Source organism: Blennius ocellaris (genome assembly GCF_963422515.1).
Source record: "Blennius ocellaris genome assembly, chromosome: 6".
Taxonomy (NCBI): domain Eukaryota; kingdom Metazoa; phylum Chordata; class Actinopteri; order Blenniiformes; family Blenniidae; genus Blennius; species Blennius ocellaris.
Genome location: NC_137655.1, coordinates 26810870 through 26837180, shown reverse-complemented (window position 1 = coordinate 26837180; position 26311 = coordinate 26810870). Strand labels below are relative to the sequence as shown.

At 43.0% G+C, this 26311-nt stretch overlaps 1 protein-coding gene across 2 annotated transcripts in view; it reads right to left on the bottom strand.

Annotated features, from left to right (window-relative positions):
- Positions 1 to 21404: 21404 nt before the first annotated feature.
- The window catches only part of wdr3 (WD repeat domain 3), a 37333-nt gene continuing 32426 nt past the window's right edge, over positions 21405 to 26311 (bottom strand). The window contains exons 21-27 of one of the 2 annotated variants that reach the window (XM_080497572.1): positions 26180 to 26245; positions 24311 to 24403; positions 23560 to 23610; positions 23037 to 23080; positions 22815 to 22943; positions 21730 to 21823; positions 21405 to 21655 (exon numbers count right to left, since the gene is read on the bottom strand). In XM_080497572.1, coding sequence (XP_080353698.1) covers positions 21500 to 21655; positions 21730 to 21823; positions 22815 to 22943; positions 23037 to 23080; positions 23560 to 23610; positions 24311 to 24403; positions 26180 to 26245 — 633 coding nt within the window. In that variant the 3' untranslated portion in view covers positions 21405 to 21499. Of the gene's footprint in view, positions 21656 to 21729; positions 21824 to 22814; positions 22944 to 23036; positions 23081 to 23559; positions 23611 to 24310; positions 24404 to 26179; positions 26246 to 26311 lie in introns of those variants that run through there. The other variant, XM_080497573.1, reaches the window with a different exon arrangement.

The following is a 26311-nucleotide window of genomic DNA, read 5'->3' as shown; positions in this document are numbered from 1 at the left end:
GGTCACGCTGAAGACGTCCCCAATATGAGAAACTCATGGACTCAGAGAACCGGGGCTACGCAAGTAACCTAAAGTTTTCTCTCAGTCTGAAAATTCATTGTTGTAATGTGATTTATAAACACACTGTGTTAAAATACAGTTAAAACTGAAATTGAAAAATAATGAAGAGCCCCAACTAAGAAATTCATCCCCAGCCGCCACGCGGGCTGACCAACCACCTGCAGCTCCTGTAAGGCATAATCGTTTAATTTGGAATGCATAATAACATGTCTAAAAGATGTATGAAAATCAAAGAGATATTTAATATACATTTTACACCCCCTGTTGCTCCTGCATGCCCTCTGTTAATGTTCCAGTGACTGAAGTAACTCCACCAGCAGAGGACAACAGAGCTGCCTCTTCACATTCCACTTCCTTTCAGCTGACGTAACGACTAAAACCAGGAAATATTGTTTTCATCTGTGCAGAGCATTAATAAACTGATATCTCATAACCGAATGTGAACCACATTTCAATGCTGACAGCAGACTCTGAACACAACACAATGCCTGCAGCACCAGGCTCCAATCCGGCCAGACCAGCCGCCAAAGTGTAAAAGGTGTCAAATGTTTTAACTAACATTCAAGATGTTTGACACTCCTGCTTTAGGATACATCTTTTTTAAAGGTTTTGTACTTTTATAGATAAAACGGTTCAAATATTTCTTCCACCATTGACTTCTTTAAGTAAAAAATCTGTCTATCTTTGTGTTTTCATGCACAAAATTCTGGAGTAATAATATTGTTTTCAATCGCTAAGAAAAACAGTAAATCAATATTGCTCATGTTTTGCTGATGATGGCTGCAACATTTGCAATAATCACAAGCCAGAGGGTGTATTTTTCTTTGTATTTCAACTTTTTAAAGTCAGCATTAAAGATGGTGTCTGTTCCATCCAACATCCAGCGACGTGGTCGAGATGAAAGCGTCCGTCCTGCTTGCTTTGGCAGCGGCGACTTAACTTATGGCCTCGGGGGCAAAACCTGAACCACAGAAAGCAAAGAGAGAAGAGAAGAGAAGAGAAGAGAGGTGAGCGAGAGCAGGTAGAATGAAAAGAAAACAGAAAGACAAAGCAGGAGGGACAACGAGAGAGAGAGAAGAGGGTTGGGGGACAGAGGAGGGAGGTCTGCATGTTAGTGTTATTGAGTTAATCAGATGAGTGAGACATCAGTGCTGGCCGGAGGCGGCTGTCCGCCTCAGCAGCGATGGCAATATCTGCTTTTCCTGGCCTGTGATCCCAGACGGCAGGAACGCAGCTCTGAGCCATGAAAGCAGAGACCACCTCAACTGAGGGAGAGGGCTTTAACTTCATTAAACACTAATATGAAGCAGTCAGTGCCTCGGCTTTCGGGTGTGTGTGTGTGTGTGTGTGTGTGTGTGTGTGTGTGTGTGTGTGTGTGTGTGTGTGTGTGTGTGTGTGTGTGTGTGTGTGTGTGTGTGTGTGTGTGTGTGTGTGTGTGTGTGTGTGTGTGTGTCGGCTTGTGGCACTGTGTGGAGGTGTGTTTTCATAGCATTACTCTTATAGGATTAGTCAGAGGACACAGGGGTTGTTTGGATCTGTGTGTGTGCGTGTGCGTGTGATATGTGAATATTTTCTTTCAACATAATTATATTCAGCTCTATTGCTCATCCTACAAATGCAAGTTTCTTACAAACAAGTTTAATATGAAGCTGAGAAACATTATTACATTAAATAAAAAATTCTTCAAAGGACACATTTTATTAATGTTTTTGCTGTGGGTTTTTTTTTTTAAACTTAAAGAAATATTGTATTTTCTGGACTATAAGACGCAAGTTGCATCAGTGAAAAGAAGCACGATGAAGAGGAGCCGTGGTGCAACATGGTGTTTAAGCTGCATTCACTTCCCTGTCCACACGTGACTGCAGTGTTGAAGCTCCTGGTCCAGCAGCGGCTGTTCTAGAACCATCAACTTTTAGCCCACGATTAACCTTCTTTGTATTTTCTATCTCACTTACAGTTTCTCCAGACCGGCGCTGAATTCTGCTGCATAGCTTTTTCCTTTTGATGACATTTTGTTTGCTCTGTCAGTCAAATACGGTATTAATGGAGGTGGTGGTGGTGGGGGGGGGGGGTTTCTGTCATTCTGTGACAGCATTTTGTGGTCATATTGTGCCTTCTATTGGTCCTCGATGGTATGAACTGGTATATTTTGGCATGTAAAGCCGCTGTTCCACCGCAGTACAAGGCAAGGCACAGCCAGGACCAACTCTGTCTCTGGTCCCACCACAGGAAGTACGGTTCAAATGTAGTGGCTGTGAAGACGTCCAGTGAAGAACACGGAAGCTGTCTGAGTCGTTCTCTATGACTCAGGTTAAACTTTCTCATGGTGAACAGCAGCATCCAGCTCCTGCTGAAGCTCCGCCTCCTGAAGCCCCGCCTCCTGTTACTGAGAGGAGCGTCTGTATCGCGTTAAAAGACGCCATGTTTTTCAGTTGCACCACGAGAAAACCCGCCCGCAACGCCCCGGGAAAGAAAGTGCAGTGGAACCGCGGCTAAAGTTGCTTCTTGCCGGGGAATCAGGAACCTTCATGACCCAAAGAATCACATTTGTCTGGAGCCGCAATTTTTAACAAAAAAATACAAACAAAATTGTCTGATGTTCAATGACTACAATTTAGAGTGTCAGACATATTTTCTGTCATCAATTTAATGTCTGTTAAGTTAGTTTTAGCTAATTTAATAATCAATAAAATGTGTTTTTCTATACTGTCTTGTGTGGATGGAACTGCTGACCTTTGTTTGAGCTCTATTTGTCGTCTCCACCAGCTCTTAATGAAGGATAAAGCAGGCTGTAAATCGCTTAATACTAATAATATCTTTACCAGCTCAGCTGTAGTTATGAAGGAATACGTCATAGCTGCAATATTTTTCTACAAAATTCCAATTATTTACATTTAACTCAGATAATTTACTAGCTGTGCTTTGAGAAAAAGCTATTTTAGGGGTTTATTACAATTTTGATATGCTGCAGCTGGAATAGTAACAAATTGTGTGATTCTTTCTGGTCTCACTGCCTAACTTAAACTGGGAACACAAAAATATTAACATTTGGATCATTTCCACTTCAAAGTTGGGTGCATTTATGTAACGGCAGCACAAAGCCAACATATGCACACAGAAACAGTTTTTCTCCATTACTGACATGTAATTAAATGAAAAAAAGATGCTTGTAAAGTAATTTTTTCCATAGATACTGAAATATGGCTTTTTATCAAATTGCACGACGTGCTAATGCAGTCTTGCAATATTAGCTGCAACATGGTGGTTTTTCTTAGAGTCTGTCATCAAGAAATAGTGTTGTTCCTGAGGTGCACAAATGCCAACGTGTCCAATGAATTATTTGAAATTGCTCCACCTATGCCAATGTTCAGAAGTGGTTGTTTTTCAGTGTTAAAAGTATTTCCCACTTCCCAGTTAGCAATGAGCCTGCCTGTATTATGATTTAGATATTTCTTTCGACTGTAAGCATTTCAGTGGAATCTTCATTGTAAGAAATATTCATGGTCAAGAGCTGCATGTCTGAGTAGTGGTTAGCTCTCCTACCTCACTGCGAGAATATCCCTGGTTCGAGTCCAAGGAATAGGGCCCTTCTGTTTAGCTTTTGTATGTTCTCCATGTGTTACTCCGGTTTCATCCATCCCACAGTCCAAAAACTCACTCTCAACTGACCGTGGGAATATGTGAACGTGTTGCTCTGCGCTCAATTTGCAACCTGTCCAAATCATTGGCCTCAATTGAGAAAATACCTGGCTTTACTCACCGTTTAGAGACTGATATATAAATATGGTTTTTACATCAATACCATTGTAAACTGTGAAAGGTTTAAGCAAAAGTGAGACTGTGGTGTTATTCCCTTTTAGAATATGTTGGCCTCTGCACAAACACCAGATTGGTGAAGAAAAGTTTCCCTCCAGGCTCCGGGTGGAAGATCTTGACTGGCCTGCACAGATCTCCGACCTCAGCCTCCAATCCAGCAATTTTTGGGGATGAACTGGAATGTGTTCCAGGAGCCAGGCCGTACCACCCGCATCAGAGTTGGACCTCGTCGGTTCCCTTGTGGCTGAGAATCCTGGCTCTGTCTTCAAGTTTAATGGAAAGTTTGACATCAGATGAATAGAAGCTGCACGGCACACAGAAACGCAGTACATTTTCACATGATTCGTGTACAATATCATAATGAATAAAGGCTAAATGTTCACATCAGTGTCTTCTTGTTTTTTCCCTTGTTGTGCATCTTTCAGTGCTAATTACAGACGGAGCCATCTTTCACCAGGGATGTGTAACTTCAGAATTCTTAACCACTGGAAGCTGAGTTGTAGGTCACAGGTAACTGAAAGTTTAGCCTGCTAAGGCCAAGTAAAGTACCATACCAGTGGTTTTGGATGTTTCAGCCCATTAGCAAGGCATGACCGTGACTTGATGTGCTTTTTCAACCTTTCAGTTTGGAGCCAGGTCACTTGAAGAGAAATGAATTTGCTGAGACGTTTATGTACTGTGCAGATCTCAGAGTGGAAGTCTCTGCTTGTGTGTCTCAGTTAACCCTTTAAATCTTCAAGACAATCTATGTTTTTTTTTTAACCTTTGTTAGGAGCTTTTTAAGACACACCTTGACTCTTTAATAGACTCAAACTTAACAGCTGGCTTGGAGTCTTTAAATAGAATAGACATACTGTATTGTACAATTCTCCTTTTAGCCTTTTTTTCCTTATTCCAAGTGTATTGTGTTTCACCATGAATCCAGGTTGTTTTTGGAAATGATAAACACTTTTTAAAAGAGAACTGCATTCTTTAGGTTTTCTTTAATGGAGATCCACATTAAAACCTAGAAAACCAGGTCACTGAAGTACTCATCCAATCATTCATCCTCCCACCCATCATCCATCCATCCATCAATCATCCAGCCATCCATCCACCACCCATCCATCTATCAACCATCCATCCTCCCACCCATCATCCATCCATCCATCCATCAATCATCCATCCACCAATCATCCATCCATCCACCCATCCATCAATCATCCACCCATCCATCCACCCACCCATCCATCCATCCATCATCCATCCATCCATCAATCATCCATCCATCCATCAATCATCCATCCATCAATCATCCATCCACCCATCATCCATCCATCATCCATCCATCAATCATCCATCCATCATCCATCCATCCATCAATCAATCATCCATCCATCCATCCATCCATCCATCCATCTGGTCTGAGTCTGAGTGGCCTCCACAACCACTCTCACTTACGAGTTTTTCTATCATGACAAAAACATATTGCATTCATTTCTTTGTATTTTCACAATTTGTTGGTTTTAATTACTTTTTTAAATCTTGCGTGTGAATTTGATTCTTTTGAGTCGATCCTGAGAATGTTCCATAAATAGACCCCTTTTCATGGTTCTTTTAATTTGGTCCGAAATCTTGCTTTTATGAAGATCTCTGTTCCTTTTAAGTTATAGTTAATTTGTCCTTTTGCTTTGAGTATTGTACATAATTTAAATGTATGATCCTCTGAACGCAGACGAACTGAAGGTGTAGATGTGGTGTTTGATCAAATATTTGATTCCTCTCTTGTACCTAATAACTTGCGTTCTGCTTTTCATCTGTTAAAGTCAGTTTCCACCTTTCCGTTGCTTCAAGTCTGGCTGTACCTGCTCAGATAAGCCCTCTGGCAGAGATGCATCATGGAGGGGCTTCAACATCTGACATTTCTTTGGCGATATCTCATCTCAGGTTCGCATAGCGCCTGTGTCACGGCTCAATCTCCAACGGTCCTCAGCCTTTTGTGATTTGTGATCATATATCACTTGGTCTGTCATTACATGGAAGGATCTCTATTTTCATAAGCTTCTCTTAAATCTCCTGAGATCAGTCAGGAGGCGGTGTGGTGGTCTGGATGAGGCTGCAGGTGATGTTTATTGGTTGGTCAGTGGTTGGTGTGTGTGTGTGTTACTGATGTGTGTGTGTGTGTTACTGGCAGGAGGGCCGTTCACTGACAGAGGGATTACGGCCAGCTCTGAGTTCAAGCCTCGGCGCTGACAGACAACTTGCCCCTGAGAGTCAACACACACTCTGGAGACACACTCCGCCTCTGCCCTCGCCTGACCCCTGTGTGTGTGTGTGTGTGTGTGTGTGTTCGTGCGTGTGTGTGTGCGTGCGTGTGTTCATCAGGGCAAAGATAGGCAGCACTTCATCTCTGTCAGTTTGACTAATTGTACAGTCTCAGATCAACACTAATTCAGAAATATACACCTTAAAAAGCAATGAAACACCTGTTAGAGCCCAGTTAACTCAATGAGTTTCAACCCATGTGTGTCATAAACATATAGAAATATCTGTGGAAAAAGAAGTTGACATCTTTAACAATTCTTCACCAACAGACCTAAAAATAAATATACACCACTGCAATTTATCAGTAACCATTATATGAAGTGGAGCAAAATATGAAGCAGTACTTTACTATGAAGCAAAACACTGCAACGTTCACCCCCTGAAAGAAATGAGTGACAGCCTCCCATTGGTTGTGGGTGGTCTCTGGGTGGCGGTTGAGGTGCTGGTAGCAGGGGCTAAGGGGTGAAGGAGGGGGTTGACAGGCTCTGTTTCCCTCTCAGCTATTTTTCATCCCCATTTTTTCCCTCCGCAAAAATCTCCACTTTACCCACATCATGTGTCTGAACCGCCGTCCCCCAGGTGACTGTGACATGCTGGGCCGGGATCTGTCCGACCTACCATTAAGACACACTTTGCCTTCTTCACGGATTTCAGTCTTTCCCCATTTGGGATCTAATCTCAGATTTCTTCCACGGTTCACGGTGGAGTGACAGACGGTCCGGGATGCAGCTCTGAAGACGGGATGAGAGGTTTCTTACTCCGTCTTGACCCACTGAAGTCACTGAGTGGCTCCATGTTCCTGTCAATGGGCCCAGGACCAGTTGGTCAGGACCAGGTGGTCAGGACCAGGTGGTCAGGACCAGGTGGTCAGGACCAGGCCTGATGAGGTCATGTCACAGTCAGCAGCTTCAGGAGTATTTGGTGTTCATGTGTGACACACATGAGAAAATGGAGCTATTTGGTCAGGTTGACAAGATGTTGGGGGAAAATGTAAATCTGACTGGTGTAATGAAATTAATGCAGGTACTGATGTTTTGAAATAATGACTCTTATGGTACATCCAAGTACGTCTGTCTCACTAAGCCAACAAAAGAGATGGTTGCACTGGGTTTGAGTTCACTAAGCTCCTGTTTAAAGAAAAGGGCATGGTCATCCTGAACTAACTCATTCCTCCTGACTTCGACATGAGAGATGTCCCACCGTAAGACAAACCTCTCTGCTGTTGTCTGCTGGTTAAAACTCAACTGCTGTTTTATTGCTGCAGCTTCTTCTTCTTGTCAAAGAATCATTCATCTGTTTCCTGCCAGACTATAGAGCCTCTTCCTCCAACTAAGTGCTGTAACTCCAACTGAGACCCATTTACACAAGTCTGGTGAAAAAGCATCAATTTTGCATTTTCATTTCAGAAACGTTCTGTGTTTACATGGCAATGTTTTGAAAATGTGTAGTTAGCGTGTCAGGCCACTAGTTGGTGCTGTTTGGTTTGTTTTCACACACACACACACACACACACACACACACACACACACACACACACACACACACACACACACACACACACACACACACACACACACACATATGCAGAGAACAATACACTTGAAACATTAACAGTTAGAGTACAAAGACATTCTAGTAGACAGATGACAATGTTGGATTGTTATTATTGTGACTATCAAAATAAAAGTACCAAGTCCAGGAGAATATGGGCTGGGAGTCATGATGCCACAGAGGAAACTTTGTTCTGATTGGCTCTACTGAGCATGTGCAGAAGACCGAAGAAGTATTTACGAGTACTGTGCTTTGCAAATTTCAGAACAATTTTCCGCCGGTGCAATGGAGTCGGATTTGGAGCGTTTTTGAAAAGTTGTGTTTTCCTCTGTTGATTATCCCGTCCAGTATAAATTTGGTTGATAGGCAAACTCCACAATGCCTGCGAAAGACAAGTATCTTGAAATGGAGCCCTATTTATGTATTATTGCAATATCGGCTGTAGTTTTGCTACTCCATGTAATAACACAGTGTTAATATGGCAGTTTATTATATTATTGACACGAATACATTTAAAATGGCCAAAACAATTCCATTATTGGCAGGTATTACATTTTTAAGATCTTGTTGGTTGAAAAAAACGTTTAGTTTTTTCTTTGTTTAGTGGCTCGATACACTGCAGGAAACCCTAAGCAGTTCACTTCCATGCATTTGACATATATTGACAATAGTGTGTCCAAATAAATGAAAGCCATCATATCTGCCAGTCCACAGATGTTTGGACTAAGCGTGGCTAAAATGGAGGGGGAAGAGAGTTGTACTTTCTTTCTCTCCATATTTTATAACTCAATCATGGCTTTTAACTGGTGACCATAACAAGCTCACTTCCTGCTCCAGGCTAATAACCGTGTCCTGGCTGGAGGCTTAAAACAGCCATTGGCCTTTGCCCCTGGAGTGTCATACCTCTCCCAGATGTGGGCTTTTTACCACCAACCAGACTTCACACACATTCCTCGGATTGTTTCTCTCTTTGTCTGATTATTCCTCGTTTCCTCTCGCAGAGTTCACGGTAGTTTTGACACCTTGATCCAATGCTCGACCAAACACGAAGATATTTGGATTTGGCTATGGCTGCAGGGACGGGCCGCCGATGGCGTCTGTCTCGACGCCCCCGGGGATGTTTGGGTCAGACGCTGATAATTAGCTGCCCTGTTTGGGTTTCTGCTGTGCTACCAGAGAACAACAGGGCTCAGTGTCGCAGCGCCGGGCCGATCTGACTGCTGGAGACAGGTGGGCCTTTTAAAAGCAGGTGCATTATTAAATGATCCAAATATTCTAGCATGCACATAAAGAAACATTTAACATTTTAAATGTTTATCGCTTTCATAAAGTAGCTGTGCCAAAGACAACAAATGGGTGTTTCAGTTAAGAAATATCTTAGTGTGGTAATAGAACACAAAAATGTAGATACTGAGGATTATACTGATGTTTTCTTGCTACATTTGAACACAAATATTTTCAGGTTCTGCTTCAGATATTTCTAAAACAGGTTGTTTAATCTTGTATGGATGATGATGATATCAATTTATGTCCAAAATTATTTCACACCAAAACTTTTTTTTTTTTAAAGAGAGAATAGTCATTTGAATGGAATTCATAGTTTTTTGTAATTCAGTTCAACCACATTATTTGAAGGGAATGATTTATTAAAAGTTGGAATCATTATGGGTTCTTTTTCTTTTTTTCTTTTTATTGACCCCCGATTCTCTGAAACAAAGCTAGCTATCTATCTATCTATCTATCTATCTATCTATCTATCTATCTATCTATCTATCTATCTATCTATCTATCTATCTATCTATCTATCTATCTATCTATCTATCTATTGATCGATCTATCTATCTATCTATCTATCTATCTATCTATCTATCTATCTATCTATCTATCTATCTATCTATCTATTGATCGATCTATCTATCTATCTATCTATCTATCTATCTATCGATCTATCTATCTATTGATCGATTGATCTATCTATCTATCTATCTATCTATCTATCTATCTATCGATCGATCTATCTATCTATCTATCTATCTATCTATCTATCTATCTATCTATCTATCTATCTATCTATCTATCTATCTATCTATTGATCAATCTATCTATCTATCTATCTATCTATCTATCTATCTATCTATCTATCTATCTATCTATCTATCTATCTATATATCTATCTATCTATCTATCTATTGATCGATCTATCTATATATCTATCTATCTATCTATCTATCTATCTATCTATCTATCTATCTATCATTGATTAAACTTTAGTATCCAAAATGAAAAATATAGTTTTAAAAAACAGAATTATAAATGTGTATATGTGTGCATATCTATAAACAGTCAACAAAGCCTTACTTAACCAGAAAACCTATGATTCAATTATAACATATTTAGTAAACAATAATAAATCTAATGGTGTGATACAAAAATGTACATTGAGTTTACATCAGAATTTGTACTTCCTTAATTTCCTTAATAACTGGTACTTATATCAATTATATATAATATATCCGTCTTGTAAGTACTTTTACCATATTTGAAGGCAGATTTATATGCACTGAATAAAACTCCATCATTTTCTCAAAGTTCAGATGAACCTGTACAAACACTAAGTTTATACCACAACATTTGAATTGAAAATGCATCGTATTTCTGTTTTTGTTTCACAAAGGTTTCATCTTTACACAGCAACATTTTGAAAACATTGTCCATTTCCAGAGAAGCTGTAGAAAAACTGAAAATGACACAGTTACCATGGTGGGCCACTAGTTGGTGCTGTTGTTTGTTTTTGTAATGAAGCCACACACATGCATCAGAGAACAATGAGCTCTAAACATTAACACTGGAAAAATACGGACATTCCAGTGGACAGACCACCAAGTTGTATTGTTATTGCAATGACTGTCAAAATAAAACCACCAAGCTAGATTATTGTTATGGTGACTGTCAAAATAAAAGTACCAAGTTGGATTATTAATACTGTTACTGTCAAAATAAAAGTACCAAGTTGGATTGTTGATCAACCCACCTATTCCAACCACTGACTTCAATACTAAAGAACCAACCTTGAAAGAAGTTCAAGAGGTGTTCAAGGCTGCCAGATCCTGCTCAGCGCCCGGTCACAGTGGAGTACCATACATTGTGTACAAGACGTGCCCCAAGCTCACACACTGGCTCTGGAAGATCCTGAGGGTGATCTAGAGGAGATGAAAGGTAGCCCAACAATGGAGATTTTCAGAAGGTGTGTGGGTCCCAAAAGAAGAGAACTCAGTCAGCATCGAGCAGTTCAGGACGATCTCGCTGAGCAGCGTGTCGGGGAAGATATTTTTCAGTATCGTCACAAAACACCTGTCAGAGTTCCTTCTAAAGAACCACTGCATTGATACCTCAGTACAAAAGGGTGGGATTCTTGGGCTTTCAGGCTGCTTTGATCACAGCGGTGTGGTAACTCAACTTATTATTCGAGAGGCCTGAGGAGGAAAGGGAGACCTGGCAGTGCTATGGTTCGACCTTGCCAATGCTTTTGGCTCCATACCCCACAAACTGGTCCAAACAGCATTGGAGCGACACCACATCCCAAGTACCATTAAGGATCTCATCATGGATTCCTATGACTCCTATAATCTGAGATTCACCTCTAGGCCTATCACATCTATGTGGCACAGACTGAAAAAAGGCCTGATCACTGGCTGCACAATCTCAGTGACCCTTTTTTCCCTGGCCATGAACATTCTGGTCTAGTCAGCTGAGGTGGAGTGCAGGGACCTAGTGACCAAGTCTGGTGTGAGGCAGTCCTCTATCAGAGCTTTCATAGATGACTTGACAGGAACAACCATGTTAGTCCCAGGAAGCAGGTGGATCCTAAAGGGCTTGGAGAGCCTAATTACTTGGCCCCGGATATTCTTCCAACCAGCAAAATCCAGGTTATTGGTACTCAAGAGAGTGAAAGTCACTGATCAATTCTGCTTCGACCTTAGCAGTATTCATCTCTCATCAGTTACCAAGAAACCAATCAAGAGTCTTGGGAAAACCTTCAACTGCTCCCTGAAGGATGCTTCCTCCATCCAAGCAACCAACTGAGAACTAGAAGGCTGGCTGAAGATTGTTGACAGATCTGGTCTACTTCGGAAATTCAAGGCCTGGATATATCAGATGGAATCCTACCCAGGATACTATGGCCATTGCTGGCATATGAGTTTCCACTGTCCAGTGTCGAGGGGTTTGAGAGGAGGATAAGCTGGCACCTCTGAAGGTGGCTGGGACTCCCAAGTAGTCTAAGCAGTATTGCCCTCTACGGCAACAGCAACAAACTGACCTTCCCCTCCAACAGCATCAGTGAGGAGCTCAAGGTTGCCAGATCAAGGGAGCTACTGCAATATAGAGAGTCCAAGGACCCAAAAGTCACCCGGGCAGGAATTGAGGTGAGGACCGGCAGGAAGTGGAGGGCAGGGAATGTGGTGGACCAGGCTGAATCCCGGCTGCGCTACAAAGAACCACTGGGCTCTGTGGCTGTAGGTCGAGCCAGAACAGGCAGCACTCCAACGGTCATTGACAGCAAGGCTTGGGGCAAACAGAGGAGGGACCTGGTTCAGAAGGAAGTGAGAGCCGGGAACAGGCGATGGACTGCAAGGTCACCTGGTCTGACCTGTGGAAGGCAGAATCTGTGTGGGTCAAGTCCCTCATACAGTCCATGTATGATGTTCTACCCAGCCCATGCAACCTCTTCTGCTGGGGCAAGATAGAATCACCAGCATGTCCCTTGTGACAGGGAAGAGGAACTCTGGAGCACATCCTGAGCTCTTGTCTCAAAGCACTGGGGGAGGGTCCCTACAGATGGCGACACGACCAGGTGCTGAAGGTTATCGCAGAGTCCATCTGCAGCACCATCAACCAGAGCAAGTGTCACCCACCTCTAAGTCATCAGATAACTTTTATGAGAACGGAACAAGATCCAAAGCTGCACCCAAAAGGCCAAGCAGGCCTCCTTGGGTCAGCCCGCTACTGGCTGGGTAATTGTGGACTTAGCAACCCAGCTCAAAGGACCTGAATCCATTGCTGAGATCTCCCTACGGCCAGATATTCTGCTGCTTTCCAAAACTTCAAAACAAGTAGTCATGCTGGAGCTTACAGTGCCCTGGGAGGAGAGAATCAAAGAAGCCCACGAAAGAAAACAAGGGAAGTACACTGAGCTGGTGGAGGAATGCCGCAGATGGGGGGGTGCCATGCGCTTGCCAATTGAAGTAGGAGGGAGGGGCTTTGCAGGCAAGTCCCTATGCAAAGCTGACCGCTTACTGGGAATCACTGGTGCATGCAAGAGGAAGGCCGTCGGGAGAGCTTTGGAGGCAGCCGAGAAAGCCTCTCGATGGCTGTGGATCAAGAGGGACAAACCGTGCACTAATGCTTCTCGGACACAGGCCGGGAAACGATCACTCCTGGTCTGGTCGCCTGGGCGACGGTGTCTGAAGTTGAAAGACCCAAAACACCTGAGCAACCCAGGTACTATCACTGATGATGTGTACTGGTGTATCTAGACATGTAGCCTACTGCCATGATTGTTATGACGGTGACTGTCAAAATAAAAGTACAAAGTCCCAGGAGAATAAGGACCTGGAGTCGTGACACCACAGAAGAAACTTTGTTCTGATTGTTCGTCTGTTATTGTGTCTGCGCAGTTGCCTTCTACACGGAGACGGAGTTGGAGCATTTTCAGAAAGTTCCACCGAGGGAGTCTTTTTCAGAGGCTCTGAGCACCGCCGTTGTGTAAAAGGGGCCTAATAATGTTGCTTTTGATTGCACGTGAAACACCACTGTGAACACATGAACCATCAAACCATCTGTCGCCCACACAGGGCACGGTGAGTTTAATATATTTCAAAAGGAACTTCCAGTGAGATTCATGACATCGTTCCTTCTTGGATGTAACTTAAACAAAGCTTTGGATGTGAGAGCTGAGTATTCATGATGTGTTTCTCCAGAATTGTGCAGCTACATCAAACAGGATAAACACACAGACACATTGTGCTGTTGGTGTTCATGGATTTCACGGTGAAATAAAATAGTTTTTGCAGGAACATATGTGTTGAAACTTCCTCCGACAGCTTGAATGTCTTGTCTGTCATTCCCTGCAAAAGCTTCCACGATCATTCACGTACAAATAGTTTCTGTCTGATGTCTTTTTTTCTTTTTCTTCTACTGCTGTATGGATTAAGTTAGTGTTTTTTTCACACAGGAAATTGCAAGTCTGTCAGGGGGATTGTGGGTCAGTATGCTGTTCATAAATCACGGCCATAACAGTGATCAGGCAGTTACTTCACGTCACATATAATCACTTTCTTCACCCCAACACAATACAAAGTTTTATTATTGAGCAAAAACATGAATCAAGGATCTTTTTTATTAAAACAAAAACTTAAAAATAAACTTCAACATTGATGTAACATAAAAACCTGTTTTCAGTTTATTCACCCCTTTGCCTGCTAACACCCTCGATCGAAATAGACATTTGTTTTGGATTTGAAACATCTCTTCTCCTTCCAACTTCGTTGTTTTAGACGGAGAGAGAGAAAATGAGTTGAATAGGGAAATATAATTCCTCCAGGATTCCCCAGTTATCCAGACAATCTGTGTTTTGCTTTGCTAATCCACATTTATGCTACGGTATATTAAGATAATGACACAGATTACCTCCTGCAAACATTTCCTTCGATGTCATTTCACCGAGCGAGCCAGCAGCACCCTGTAAATCCCCCGGCACAGAGCCGTGCAGCTTAAGTGTTTTTGGAGCAAAGTCACTGCAGAACAAGGCGGCTCCATTTATTTATTTTCTGTGTTTAATTGGACAAATGAATAGCATTCCTGCCCGGGAGCATAGTGGCATTATTGTTCTCTGAGAATAAACACAGAAAGGTCCTGCGCGGACTATAAAACTCCAGAATAAACAGCTTCTCAAAGCCCAGTATTGAATGTCTGTTTATGACTTGTAATATGAAGTGCAGAGCTTTAAAATCACTAATTACATCAGCTATGTGGATTTCTGCTGAGAGCTCCGAGACGAAGTGTGTGTGTGTGTGTGTGTGTGTGTGTGTGTGTGTGTGTGTGTGTGTGTGTGTGTGTGTGTGTGTGTGTGTGTGTGTGTGTGTGTGTGTGTGTGTGTGTGTGTGAGGCTGACCTCTGGTTTCCTCTTCCCTGATCTCTGCAGACTCTGGTTATTAAAACATGTTTCCCTCTTCCGCTGAGATGAGACGGAGCCGCAGCAGCCAAACACTTCTTCAGCCAGCAGCCGTGATAAAACCCCAAAAAGTAAAATAAATCAAATAAAAATACACAGCTCATGAACTCGTATGAATCCATTTGGCTGATAGATTTATGAATGTGAATTAGGCAAGAAGGTTATATTTGCTTAATGACAAACGTAAAAAATACCGACAATTGATTATATTCTTCTTCAACAAAAAATAACGAATACTTTGGTTTTTTAGAAGTAATGGATGAAACTGAAACGAATCAGCTCAGACAAAACAACAGTCCTGAAGCCATTCAAGGGAGGCCAATTGTCATTGGTTCTCATATAATTCTCATATAAAGGGAAGTATAACTAGAAAGTACTTCGATCAGAAAGTGCACATTATCTCATGTCCATTTCAGTTTGAGGATAGTTGTTTGTTTTCATCATAAAAAGGTGAAATAACTATACTACAATGCTGGATTTTCTCTTATCCAGGTACCTTCAGGATTAACTCTGGTTTTCTCTAATCTAGGTAACTTCAGGATTAACTCTGGTTTTCTCTAATCCAGGTAACTTCAGGATACAAGTGGATATAAAATGTAAAATAAAAGATGAGCAGTGAGGAAGCTCTGCCTGGAACCTTTCTGCTGGAATCATTTGAGTCCGTTTCCATTGTCCCATGAATTAATGTGCCTAATCTCACCAAGTCAGCATTAACAAGTCAGCATTAACAAGTCAGCATTAACAAGTCAGGAATGTTGTGCTTTGGCTGCAGCAGCAGTGTTGCTTTTAGCTGCCGGATGTGTTTGAATTCCTCATAATCTCAGAGATTACCTGCTCCTCTATGGTAAAGTCAGCTGCTCTGCAGGGTTTCTCCCTCTGTGATTGGTCACACGCTGCAAGCTCCGCCCCTTTCACAGGTCGGTCTGGGTTGAACTGGTGAGTGGATATCCTACTTCGTAGTAACGCTTATCAGGATCCAAAATGTCAGGATCAGTCGACCCAGGAAACAGATCCTGGATATGTTGACCAGGTGGTCGTCCAGCCTCAGGACTACTGCAGTCCACCATGTTTTCATGTTGACCAGGTGGTCGTCCAGCCTCAGGACTACTGCAGTCCACCATGTTTTCATGTTGACCAGGTGGTCGTCCAGCCTCAGGACTACTGCAGTCCACCATGTTTTCATGTTGACCAGGTGGTCGTCCAGCCTCAGGACTACTGCAGTCCACCATGTTTTCATGTTGACCAGGTGGTCGTCCAGCCTCAGGACTACTACATGTTGACCAGGTGGTCGTCCAGCCTCAGTACTACTACATGTTGACCAGGTGGTCGTCCAGCCTCAGGACTACTACATGTTGACCAGGTGGTCGTCCAGCCTCAGTACTACTACATGTTGACCAGGTGGTCGTCCAGCCTCAGGACTACTACAGTCCACCATGTTTTCATGTTGACCAGGTGGTCGTCCAGCCTCAGGACTACTGCAGTCCACCATGTTTTCATGTTGACCAGGTGGTCGTCCAGCCTCAGGACTACTACATGTTGACCAGGTGGTCGTCCAGCCTCAGTACTACTACATGTTGACCAGGTGGTCGTCCAGCCTCAGTACTACTACATGTTGACCAGGTGGTCGTCCAGCCTCAGGACTACTACAGTCCACCATGTTTTCATGTTGACCAGGTGGTCGTCCAGCCTCAGGACTACTACAGTCCACCATGTTTTCATGTTGACCAGGTGGTCGTCCAGCCTCAGTACTACTACATGTTGACCAGGTGGTCGTCCAGTCTCAGGACTACTGCAGTCCACCATGTTTTCATGTTGACCAGGTGGTCGTCCAGCCTCAGGACTACTGCAGTCCACCATGTTTTCATGTTGACCAGGTGGTCGTCCAGCCTCAGGACTACTGCAGTCCACCATGTTTTCATGTTGACCAGGTGGTCGTCCAGCCTCAGGACTACTACAGTCCACCATGTTTTCCCTGACTGGCTGGATCTTGATGAAGCTCTGCAGGAAGCCTGAAGAAGAGCCAATCATTACTATCGGCGGTGTTAAAGAACACATTGAAACGGAGCAGGGATGTGGCCCTCGAGGACCAGGATTCCTCACCACTGGTGCAGTGGTTTGCACGTTGCCTCACAGTGGGGTGATCCCTGGTTTAAATCCAGCTTCACTCTGTGTTTCCCCTGAGAGTTTTCGGCAGGTATTGCAGTTTCCACCCACGGTCAATAAACATGCAACTAAAACAAAAACCTGCAAATGTTTATTAGTTGTTTTTGCACATTTGCACATATTGTAAATGAAATTGTGGTAAACATTATTAACCTTTGAAGTAAAGGGAGTTAAAAGAGCTGTGCTATTTTAATTTTATGTTGAATTCCTGAACATCAATCGACATCTATAGCTTTTTTTTTAGCAGCTTTCAATTAACGTTTAGTTTTGCTTTATTTCTGAGACGTTTTTTGGTTTCAGCTCTTCAGGTTGGATTACTTTTTACCTCCTTTAGCTGTTTAAACTATTTTAGGCTGCAGACCTCTCTCCTTGTCTGTGACTTCATTAATGAGCTGGATCAAGCAGAATAGAAGATGGGTGGATTCTGCTCAATAACTTACTGAGTGCACTGAAGAACCAGATGTTGACTACAACAATTTAACCAAGTGGACATTCCCAATATAATATTAATGTTGACAGTGGAAAATGAAATAGTCAGGTGCATCATCTGAACTCAACCATCAAAAGCAGGATGAACAAATAAATAGAGTCACTGAACAATTGAAGAGAGTATTTTTCACATGATTATGATTGGCCGAGTGTATTTGGTGCAGTCTGGATTTTTGATGTGCTTTTGGGCAAACGTGTGAACAAGCCATCACAATAATCATGAATAAGTTTCTCTGGATCAGGTTTTGACATGAGGCCTCTGATGCTGGCCGTGTTTTGGAGGTGGTAGAACGCAATCACACAAACAAACAGCGAGGCAGTGAGTGTGAGACGCCATAGGACAGCTGAGGGGTGGAAACCTTTTTTTAAAAAAAAGCCCAGAATTCAGAGAGAAAGGAAACATTCATAACTGTGTGAGCAGCTCCTGCAGCTGAGCTCAGTTCAGTTGGTGGCCAGTGGTGCTGGGCTGGCCCACTCTGCATGCACCATCACCTCATCACTCAGCGGCCAACACCCACGGCCTCCCTGCTGCCGTCCAAGCACGCCGCATTACAACTGCGTCTCATCAGAATGAGCCGTCACCTCATATCTCAGCGCAGGTACGGCCTCATTCATGAGTGCTGGACACAGATTTAACACGAGGCCCGTCGGTGGGTGGAGTGGCGGCCTGGCAGGCTGATGGATGTCTCGCCTCTCAGACAGGAGGACATTCTCTTATGGCGCTGAGGTCATCGCAGACAGAAAAATAATATAAGATGCCGTCGAGATGTATTTTTGGATGTTGGCTGGCCGGATTTGAAAGTTTACACGCATCTGGAAGGACGTCATCAATCATAACCAAACATGTTAATTAATAGTTACCAATAGGGCTGATTGCTGAGGTCACGGTCGGCATTTTCAGATCAAATGTCCGTGGAGTTTGCGTGTTCTCTCTGTACGTGCACAGATTTCCAAAACACTCATTCATTGGTCTCGGGTTCATTGAAGACTCTGAATTGCTTTCAAGTGTGAGTATCTTATGTGTTTAACCTGTGATGTCCAGTTTGTTTTCTGTCTTTGTTGTACAAGAAGTAGAAGATGTTTTCACATGGAAACAAATGGTGTCAAAGGTCACCAACATGTGGTTGTTAGAAAATTATTCTTTTCAGCTACATAATGGAATCTCTGGCACGAAAATGATCACATGAATATAGTGACAAACACACACACATATATATATATATATATATATATAGAAAATCAAAATAGCTCTATTTCTAAAAGGTGTGTGTGTGTGCAGACGGTGGTGTATTTGACTAAATGAATGAATGAATAAATTTAAAAAAGAGAAACGCCAAAGTTGCCCCTTTCAGAAGCTAATCATAGTGTGAACCTTGATGAAATGCACAAAACAAACCTCTCCTTCCTTTCTGCATGTGCAGACATATCAAACTCAGGGTATTAATAAAGATGAGCCGCCTACAGTACCAGTGAGTGCCGCACATTTCCCAGGCGTGGCGGAACTCCGCTTCAGCGGGACTGTTTAAGAGTTGCTGTGTAAACTGTCCAACAGGAGGGCGGCGCTGCCTGCAGTGAAACTGGAGGCCTGACCCCGCCGGTGGCATCCGTCTCACGTACGGGTCATTCACATTTATAGCTCGTATCACATTCGGCGGGCACAGACACCACCAAATCAAGTCAGCATTTATGAGCTGATTGTGTAATGTCATGCACACCATGAGATGACAGACTAGAGCAGCACAGGCCACAGACAGAAACACAATCCCCCGTCCATCAGCGTGCAGAGTAAATACAGGCCTCGCAGCTCACAGAGCAGGCGCTCTCCCACTCCGCAGCAAACGATCCTCCACATGGGATTCGTTTACTGATACTTTCTAGATAATCTCACTGAGGTCGATTTCTTTTTAATCATGATTTTTAACAGATTTTCTTGGGGCTATTTTGAGAATTCAGGTCTAAAACTAATCAGTGCAGATGATGTTGTTGTTGAACTGACTTCCTTTACAGTGTGTATCTTGTGAACTGTGCAGCAGGTGGAGGAAGGAAACTAAATCCTGAACATGGAGCCAAATCGGAGTCCTGACACCGACAGAGACGTTCTGAAACCCGCCTGAGGAAAGGCAACGCCGCCATCTAGTGAAAGAAAAGGATCTTGGCCATCTTTTAACTAATTCACATTCACAGCTCCGGACCGTTTATGTCACCAGGTGGACACAAATACCAAAAGAGACCATAGAAACACGACCGAGAGGAATCTTTACAGCTATGGTAGTTTGTAACGTTCGTCCTGCTGCAGGGTGGAACTGGACACACGACTCCACCTTGACTTATTATGAGAATGACTTTAATAAAAGAAAATACAACTGTGCAGATGTTAAAACCCAATAATGACATCTGTACTTGTAATTAAACTAATTCTGTCTCTTTATGTAAATAGAATGTGTCAACCACTACATCTCTGTTCAGTTTATCATCACGGCTTTGAATTGAAGCAGTGTACGTCTAATGTTTGAACTTGAGGCGACTTCTCAGGAGTCTCCAACACTTTCATTGGGTAAGACTTTAACTTTCACCTCTTTCTGCTAAGTTTGCATGTTCTGTCCCTGCATGCATCGTTTAATCACACAGTGCATTAACATGCATGGACACGGCGGTTCAACAGCTGGAGAGAAGTGTGGTAAACTGTGCAATGACCGTCTCGCAAAGAAACCAGTGCAAAGAGAATTCACTGAATCATAAAGTCAGGACTGCTGGAAGGACACATCATTAATGTTTCATTTACACCAAAAGAGATTCTGTTTTGGAGCAAAGCTGCCCTCCATTGTAACGCTTTGGGATTTCATACACAGGCATTACAAGGACAGGTACCTATGTCTTGAAGTGTTAGCTCATTATAGGTTCACTGAAATGTCTCCCAGTGCACTTTTGGCACAAACGAAGGTGGAACACACTTCGAGATTTACAAACCGTCACTTATAGGCAGCACTTTCCCCTTGTTTAATCAGCGCTTGTGACGATTAATGTGAGCCGCCGCTGGGTGCGAACTCGGTGTCAGCATTGTTCCAATGTGCGAGTGTGCAGCGTGGGATTTTCCACAAGAATTTTTAATTTTGGTAGGTGAGACTTTTACGGCCTGGAGATCAAATCCAGCCCTATAAAGAGCTGTTGGAGCTGCTGGCACTTCTTTTTTTTTTACAACCTTCGAAATACAGAGTTAATTAGTTTTTTTGTCCCCTGCAAGATTAAAACATGAACAGTAAGCGAGAGGTGTTATAAAAGGTCCATTTCATTATTCCAAAAGCGCCCCACAGTCAGGAAATAAACACACTTATGGAAAATGAAGTGTCTGATGTGTGTATGAAGGTTTTCTGAAGGCTGGAGGACTACAGGGGGGAGACGGACCCTGATCACATCACAGGTGAAAACTTGGATTTTACCCTCTGCCATGAAACACGTTAACTTCATCTACTGGGTGCTACGATAGTAAACTCAGGCTGAGGTGCCGGGGCTATAAAGTGAAGACACATCTCCTTGATTTGAGAGGTGAACCAGGGGATTCTGGGTAACACCCAGGTGGTCCGGAGCTCGGCCATCTTGACACTGGTTTGGCCCCCGAGCCTGAAAGGTCCCTTTAGGCTTGTAGGGCAGAAACCAACGGAAATCACACAAGTCCTTTATGTGTGCAGATCCTGAACAGAGGCGGTTGTGGTGCCGTTTCAGACACGGAGCTGCTGTGTACACATGCTCCGACACGGAGGACTGAATTGTTTGAATGTAGTTTATTTGGGAAATGAAGCGTGTATGCACAAACAAACAAAGAAACGGTGTCTGTTCCACTCGTGGCAGTAAAGGTGGAGCACAAACACTGAACAGTCCATTTTTCATTCAGGCAATAGTGAGTATGGCCCTCTCTCTCTTCCTCCTCCTCTTCTTCTTCTCCGCCAGGCGGCCGGTGGCCTCGGCGAAGAACATCACTTCCTCTTTGCTCTCGATCTCCCGCTGGAGGAACTGCAGGGCGGCGCTGTTGAAGCCCATCACCTCCTGAGAGGAAACCAGTCAAGTTAAACAAAGAATTGACTTCGAGTCCAACACTCGCCAAATTCTCCTGCTCTTACTCTGATTTCTTGCACTTTAGAGAGCGTGTTGGTCCGCAGCTCGTCGATGACCGACAGCATCATGTGGTTACTGGAGATCTGACCGAAGTGAATCCTAAAGACAAGATAATGAAACCAGATCCAACAACTAACAAAGGATGTCAAAGTACAGAGACATGTTTGGAAACAGAATATTTGAATGTCTTATTTTATTGATACACAATTGAAGCACCCAATAATGTACTAATGACCAATAGTGTAAAACCTGCCAATAGAGAGATAATTCTGGCCATTTTAAATGTAAGAAATGTGATATTAACTCACCAATAATGTAGTAAATTGGTCAGTACTTTTAATTTTTTGCTACTATAATTGAGACTTCTGTGGTATAAATTTTTTTTAAACTGCAAACTGCACAAAACGTTTTTCATTATTATTTTAACATGTGCTGAAAAATATTACTACACACATTAAGTTATTTGTGTCTTTATTCCATTTAGACATGTCTAGAATTGGTTGCTCTACACTGTTATTTACTTTTTCTGGTGGTTAAAGTCTCATGCATGTGAACGGTTGTATTGTACAGTTTGCCTAAAGCACTCCAGCGTGTTTGAACAGGAAATATCTGAAATGTCTAAACACAAATGGTAATAAATGGCATCAATTGATGGCTGGAGGCTTTATTTCATATGAATAAAGTAAAAGTCATGTGGTGCAACTGTGAGACTTAAAATACATTTTCTCTGCTTTACATTGTTTCCACTAATTTTCTAGTAAAACATGAAGTTGTAAATAAGTTTTGAATTAAATTAATTCTATTGTTACTATTTATCTTTTCCAACCCTTTTAATATTACGTCATTTTACCTTCACCACAAATAAAACCCAGCTTAAAGACAAATGAAGAAATCAAACAGCAGCGAGAAAGGAATCGAAGCGCCGTGCAGCCCAGACGGCCAACGCTGCTCAAAATGACAAGCTCTTGTTTTGTTTTACTGATCACACGGTTCCTTCTCTTGCTTGTCTCCATAAATCAGCTCAGAATTGGGCTGAATGGTGACGGCATTTCCTTCTTTCCCTGTCTGACTAGACGGAGGAGGGTCTTACTTGAGGAGGAAGAAGAGGCAGCGGCAGACGAGCTCCACCTCCAGGCCCTGCTGGACGTAGCTGTTGAAAAGCTTCAGCAGCTCGGGGACGTACGGGAAGGGAAGCACCAGCAGGGAAATCTCCAGCTCACTGATGGAAAATATACAAGACTGGTTATATTGTGATATACACCACAGTGCAGGGGGATTGTCACTGGCGTTGTGGTCCAGGAGGACATCTTACCTCGATCTGACCTTCCTGATCACATCTAAAACGTAGCGGGAAGGCTGGACGAGAAGACGTGACACATCTAATTAGTACCGTCATTTCTGGACTAGAAGCTGCTCCTTCTATCACACTCTTTGGCTTACAAAACGATAAAACGGCTCATTTCTGGATTTGTACGGGTGAACGGGCTTCATGCCACCAGATTCTATTCCTGCATGGCGACAAGCTGTTTTGAGGCTCTGCTTCTCTACTTCGGCCCTAAAAGTGACATTTCTGCTCCCGGTGGCCTCGTCTTGTGCTGCTTTCTGTGGTGCAGGAGTCCAGCAGCTGACGGCTGTGAGTGATGCGTTCAGGTGCATCACGTAAAGCCGCCCTGCTGCTGGACTCTGTACGCACGCACGCACGCACACACAGCGGTGTTTATCCAGCTTGTATCCAGGTGTGCTCAATAGTCTGGTCAAATACGGCAACTACGTCTAAAAACAGAAATCCCAAAACACACGAATCACAAGTTGTTCTTCTAAATGGTTTTACTTACTGAAACATTCCCAAAGGCCACGAGGATGGGGTTGGGCTGTGGAGGAGGAAGCTGCAGAAAAACATCGGCTGACTGTAAGTTCATGAGTTAAAAAAAATGACGTAAACACATGGAAAGGTTTTATAAAGTTATCCTTCAAGCTTAATATAAGCATTAGGAATTAATTGGAACAGTTTTCTGGAATACAAATCAAATCAATCAGAATGGATAGCAACGCCTCTGTAGCTTTCTTAGCGTCCATCAAACCTTTGTGAGGATGTTGAGCCTCCATCCCACTGCTCCAATAAAAACACAGATAAACTCCACACAGACACACATGGGGAAAAGCTGGTCGCAAGAAAAAAGTTAAACTGCAGTAATAGTTGATTTATTGTTAGTGAAGTCTCCGACTGGTCAGCAGAACGCCGCCACCTCTGAGTCTGGTTTCTGCAAAGGTTTCTTCCAGTTAGAGGGACTTTTTCTTTCCACAGTCGCAATCAACTTGTTGGGATTTGTTGGGTTTTTCTCTGTTAAAAGCACCTAGAAATGACTGTGTTGTATTTGGTGCTATATAAAGTTGAATTGAATTGAAGCGTGATTAGCTTTCATGCTACATAACACGAGGGTGAACTTGTGCTGAACCCTGCAGACACTGGTCTCGCAAAAAACATTCTTCAAACTGAACAAACATTTTTCTTTCTTTGCACCAAAACTACCCAACCGAGATCAAACTGGCCTTGTTGCCCCTGAGTTGAAACAAGAGTTAAAGTACCTCTTTGCCTGCGTGTCCGCAGGCGTATTTGTGCTCCTCCAGCTTCCTGTTTTCCTCTTTGTAAATCTCCAGAGCCTCCATGATCCGCTCCGCCTGCAAAGACGGGACGAATCCGAAAAGGCGTTAAAATAACACATTTTACCCTGAGAAGACCTAAATGAGACAGACGACGAGGACGAGGACGAGGACAATAACAAGGTGAATGAGCTCCGGGCTTATTTTTCAACATTTGTGCATTACATAGTGAATTTCTGCTCCTTTCACTTTATTTCTGGACGTGTCTGAATCAAATGCATCAACGTCTGGAGGAATGGAGGTATAGAATGATAGAACGCAGCTCTACGACCGTTTCCCGGGCAACCGTGTAAACACACCGATTAAAACATCTCTTTCACATGAAGCCATTAAAAGCCTCATTTTATGGTTAAAAAAAATCCAGCTTTCATTTGCAGTAGTATGTAGTTTGTTTAGTAGTTGTTGATGAATCAAAAGTCTGGCTTCATTATAAAGAAGTTCTGTGGTAGAAAATAGCGGAGCGCCCCCTGCTGCCTCATGCAGACCTCAGCCTGCGCTCATAACGCCAAACAAGACCTGGAAGTGACCTTAGTTACAATCATGTTACCATGAAAAGACTGAAAAAAACTGCTTCTATATTCTAGAACAGGGGTCGTCAAACTCATTTTAGTTGAGGGGCCACATCCAACCTGATCTGACCTCTGGAGGGCCAACAAGTCAAACGTAACATATTAAACTGCAGATATGGACAAATGTCAAGGTCTTTCCTTCTTTTGATCCTTTTGTAACTGCAAGAATGTGCCAGTCTATTCTAAAATTTACATATTAAAGTTAATGAGATATTATTATATTCGCCCCCCAAAAAAAAAAACCCTCAGTCACCTGCATCTGGTATCGTATTTTTATTCAGGATTAAAACAATTTGTCATCATCTGGAAATATTTTTTGAGTATAGGTGTCTAAAGTATCACTTCACATAAATTGGACACCTTTATTTTAAGGATTCAAGGATTCAAGGATTCTTTATTGTCATATCAAAAGAAGAAATGATACGAAATTTGGACTCAGGTCCCGGTAAGCCAGTAATAAAATAAAATATATAGAGCGTAAAAATATATACAAATATACAAGAGCAGAATTGTTGTTATTGTGAAAGGTGTTGTGTTATGTGACCTCCACCAATGCATTGATTAATTCTGACCAAGGGCGGTTTTGAATGTCATTTTTGCCAATCCAGTGTTTTTAGATCAGCCTCTGTCAGTTTTCATATTTATACTTAAAAAAAATAAAAAATCACATGGCGGGCCGGATTAGATCCTCTGGCGGGCCGGTTCTGGCCCCCGGGCCACATGTTGGACACCCCTGTTCTAGATCGTACCAGCTGACTGACTGGAGCTCTGCACCTCCAGAACCACGGCTCCTCCATCGTGGGTTAAATTATCTATTATTAACTTGAAGGAACGACTAATTATATCGTTCCCTCACGTTGTTATTATTTTTTTCTCTAGAACATCTCCAGGGCTCCGTGTTCACTGTAGATTTCAGAAAGCCGGTTCAGCCTCTCTTCCTCCTCTTAGTAGTGAGAACTCCAGAGATAACTCCGCCCCCACCTGATGACGTGTCAGACCCCGCTCTGTGGGGCCAGCTTAGTACCGGGTTAGCCCCTGATAGTTCTGGGACTTTGGTGGTGGAAAGCGAAAGAACTGGTGCTAAATCTGGTGCTGGACCAGAACGAGAACCTGGTTCTATTGGTGGAAAGCCGCTCAGACAGGCAGTCAAGCAGGGGGCCGAACTGGGGATGTTCTCATGGTGAAGGTGCTCGCCACCGCAGAATGACGTTAATGTGGAACTCACAGCTTTGACCGTCTCGATGGTTTTCTTGGCTGCGGGAGCCGCTTCACCTGGCGTCTCTCCTGGTACCTGCACACGCAAACACAACCACGTTTCATGGAAATCAGAGACGTTCGTCTAAAACAATGTCTGCAA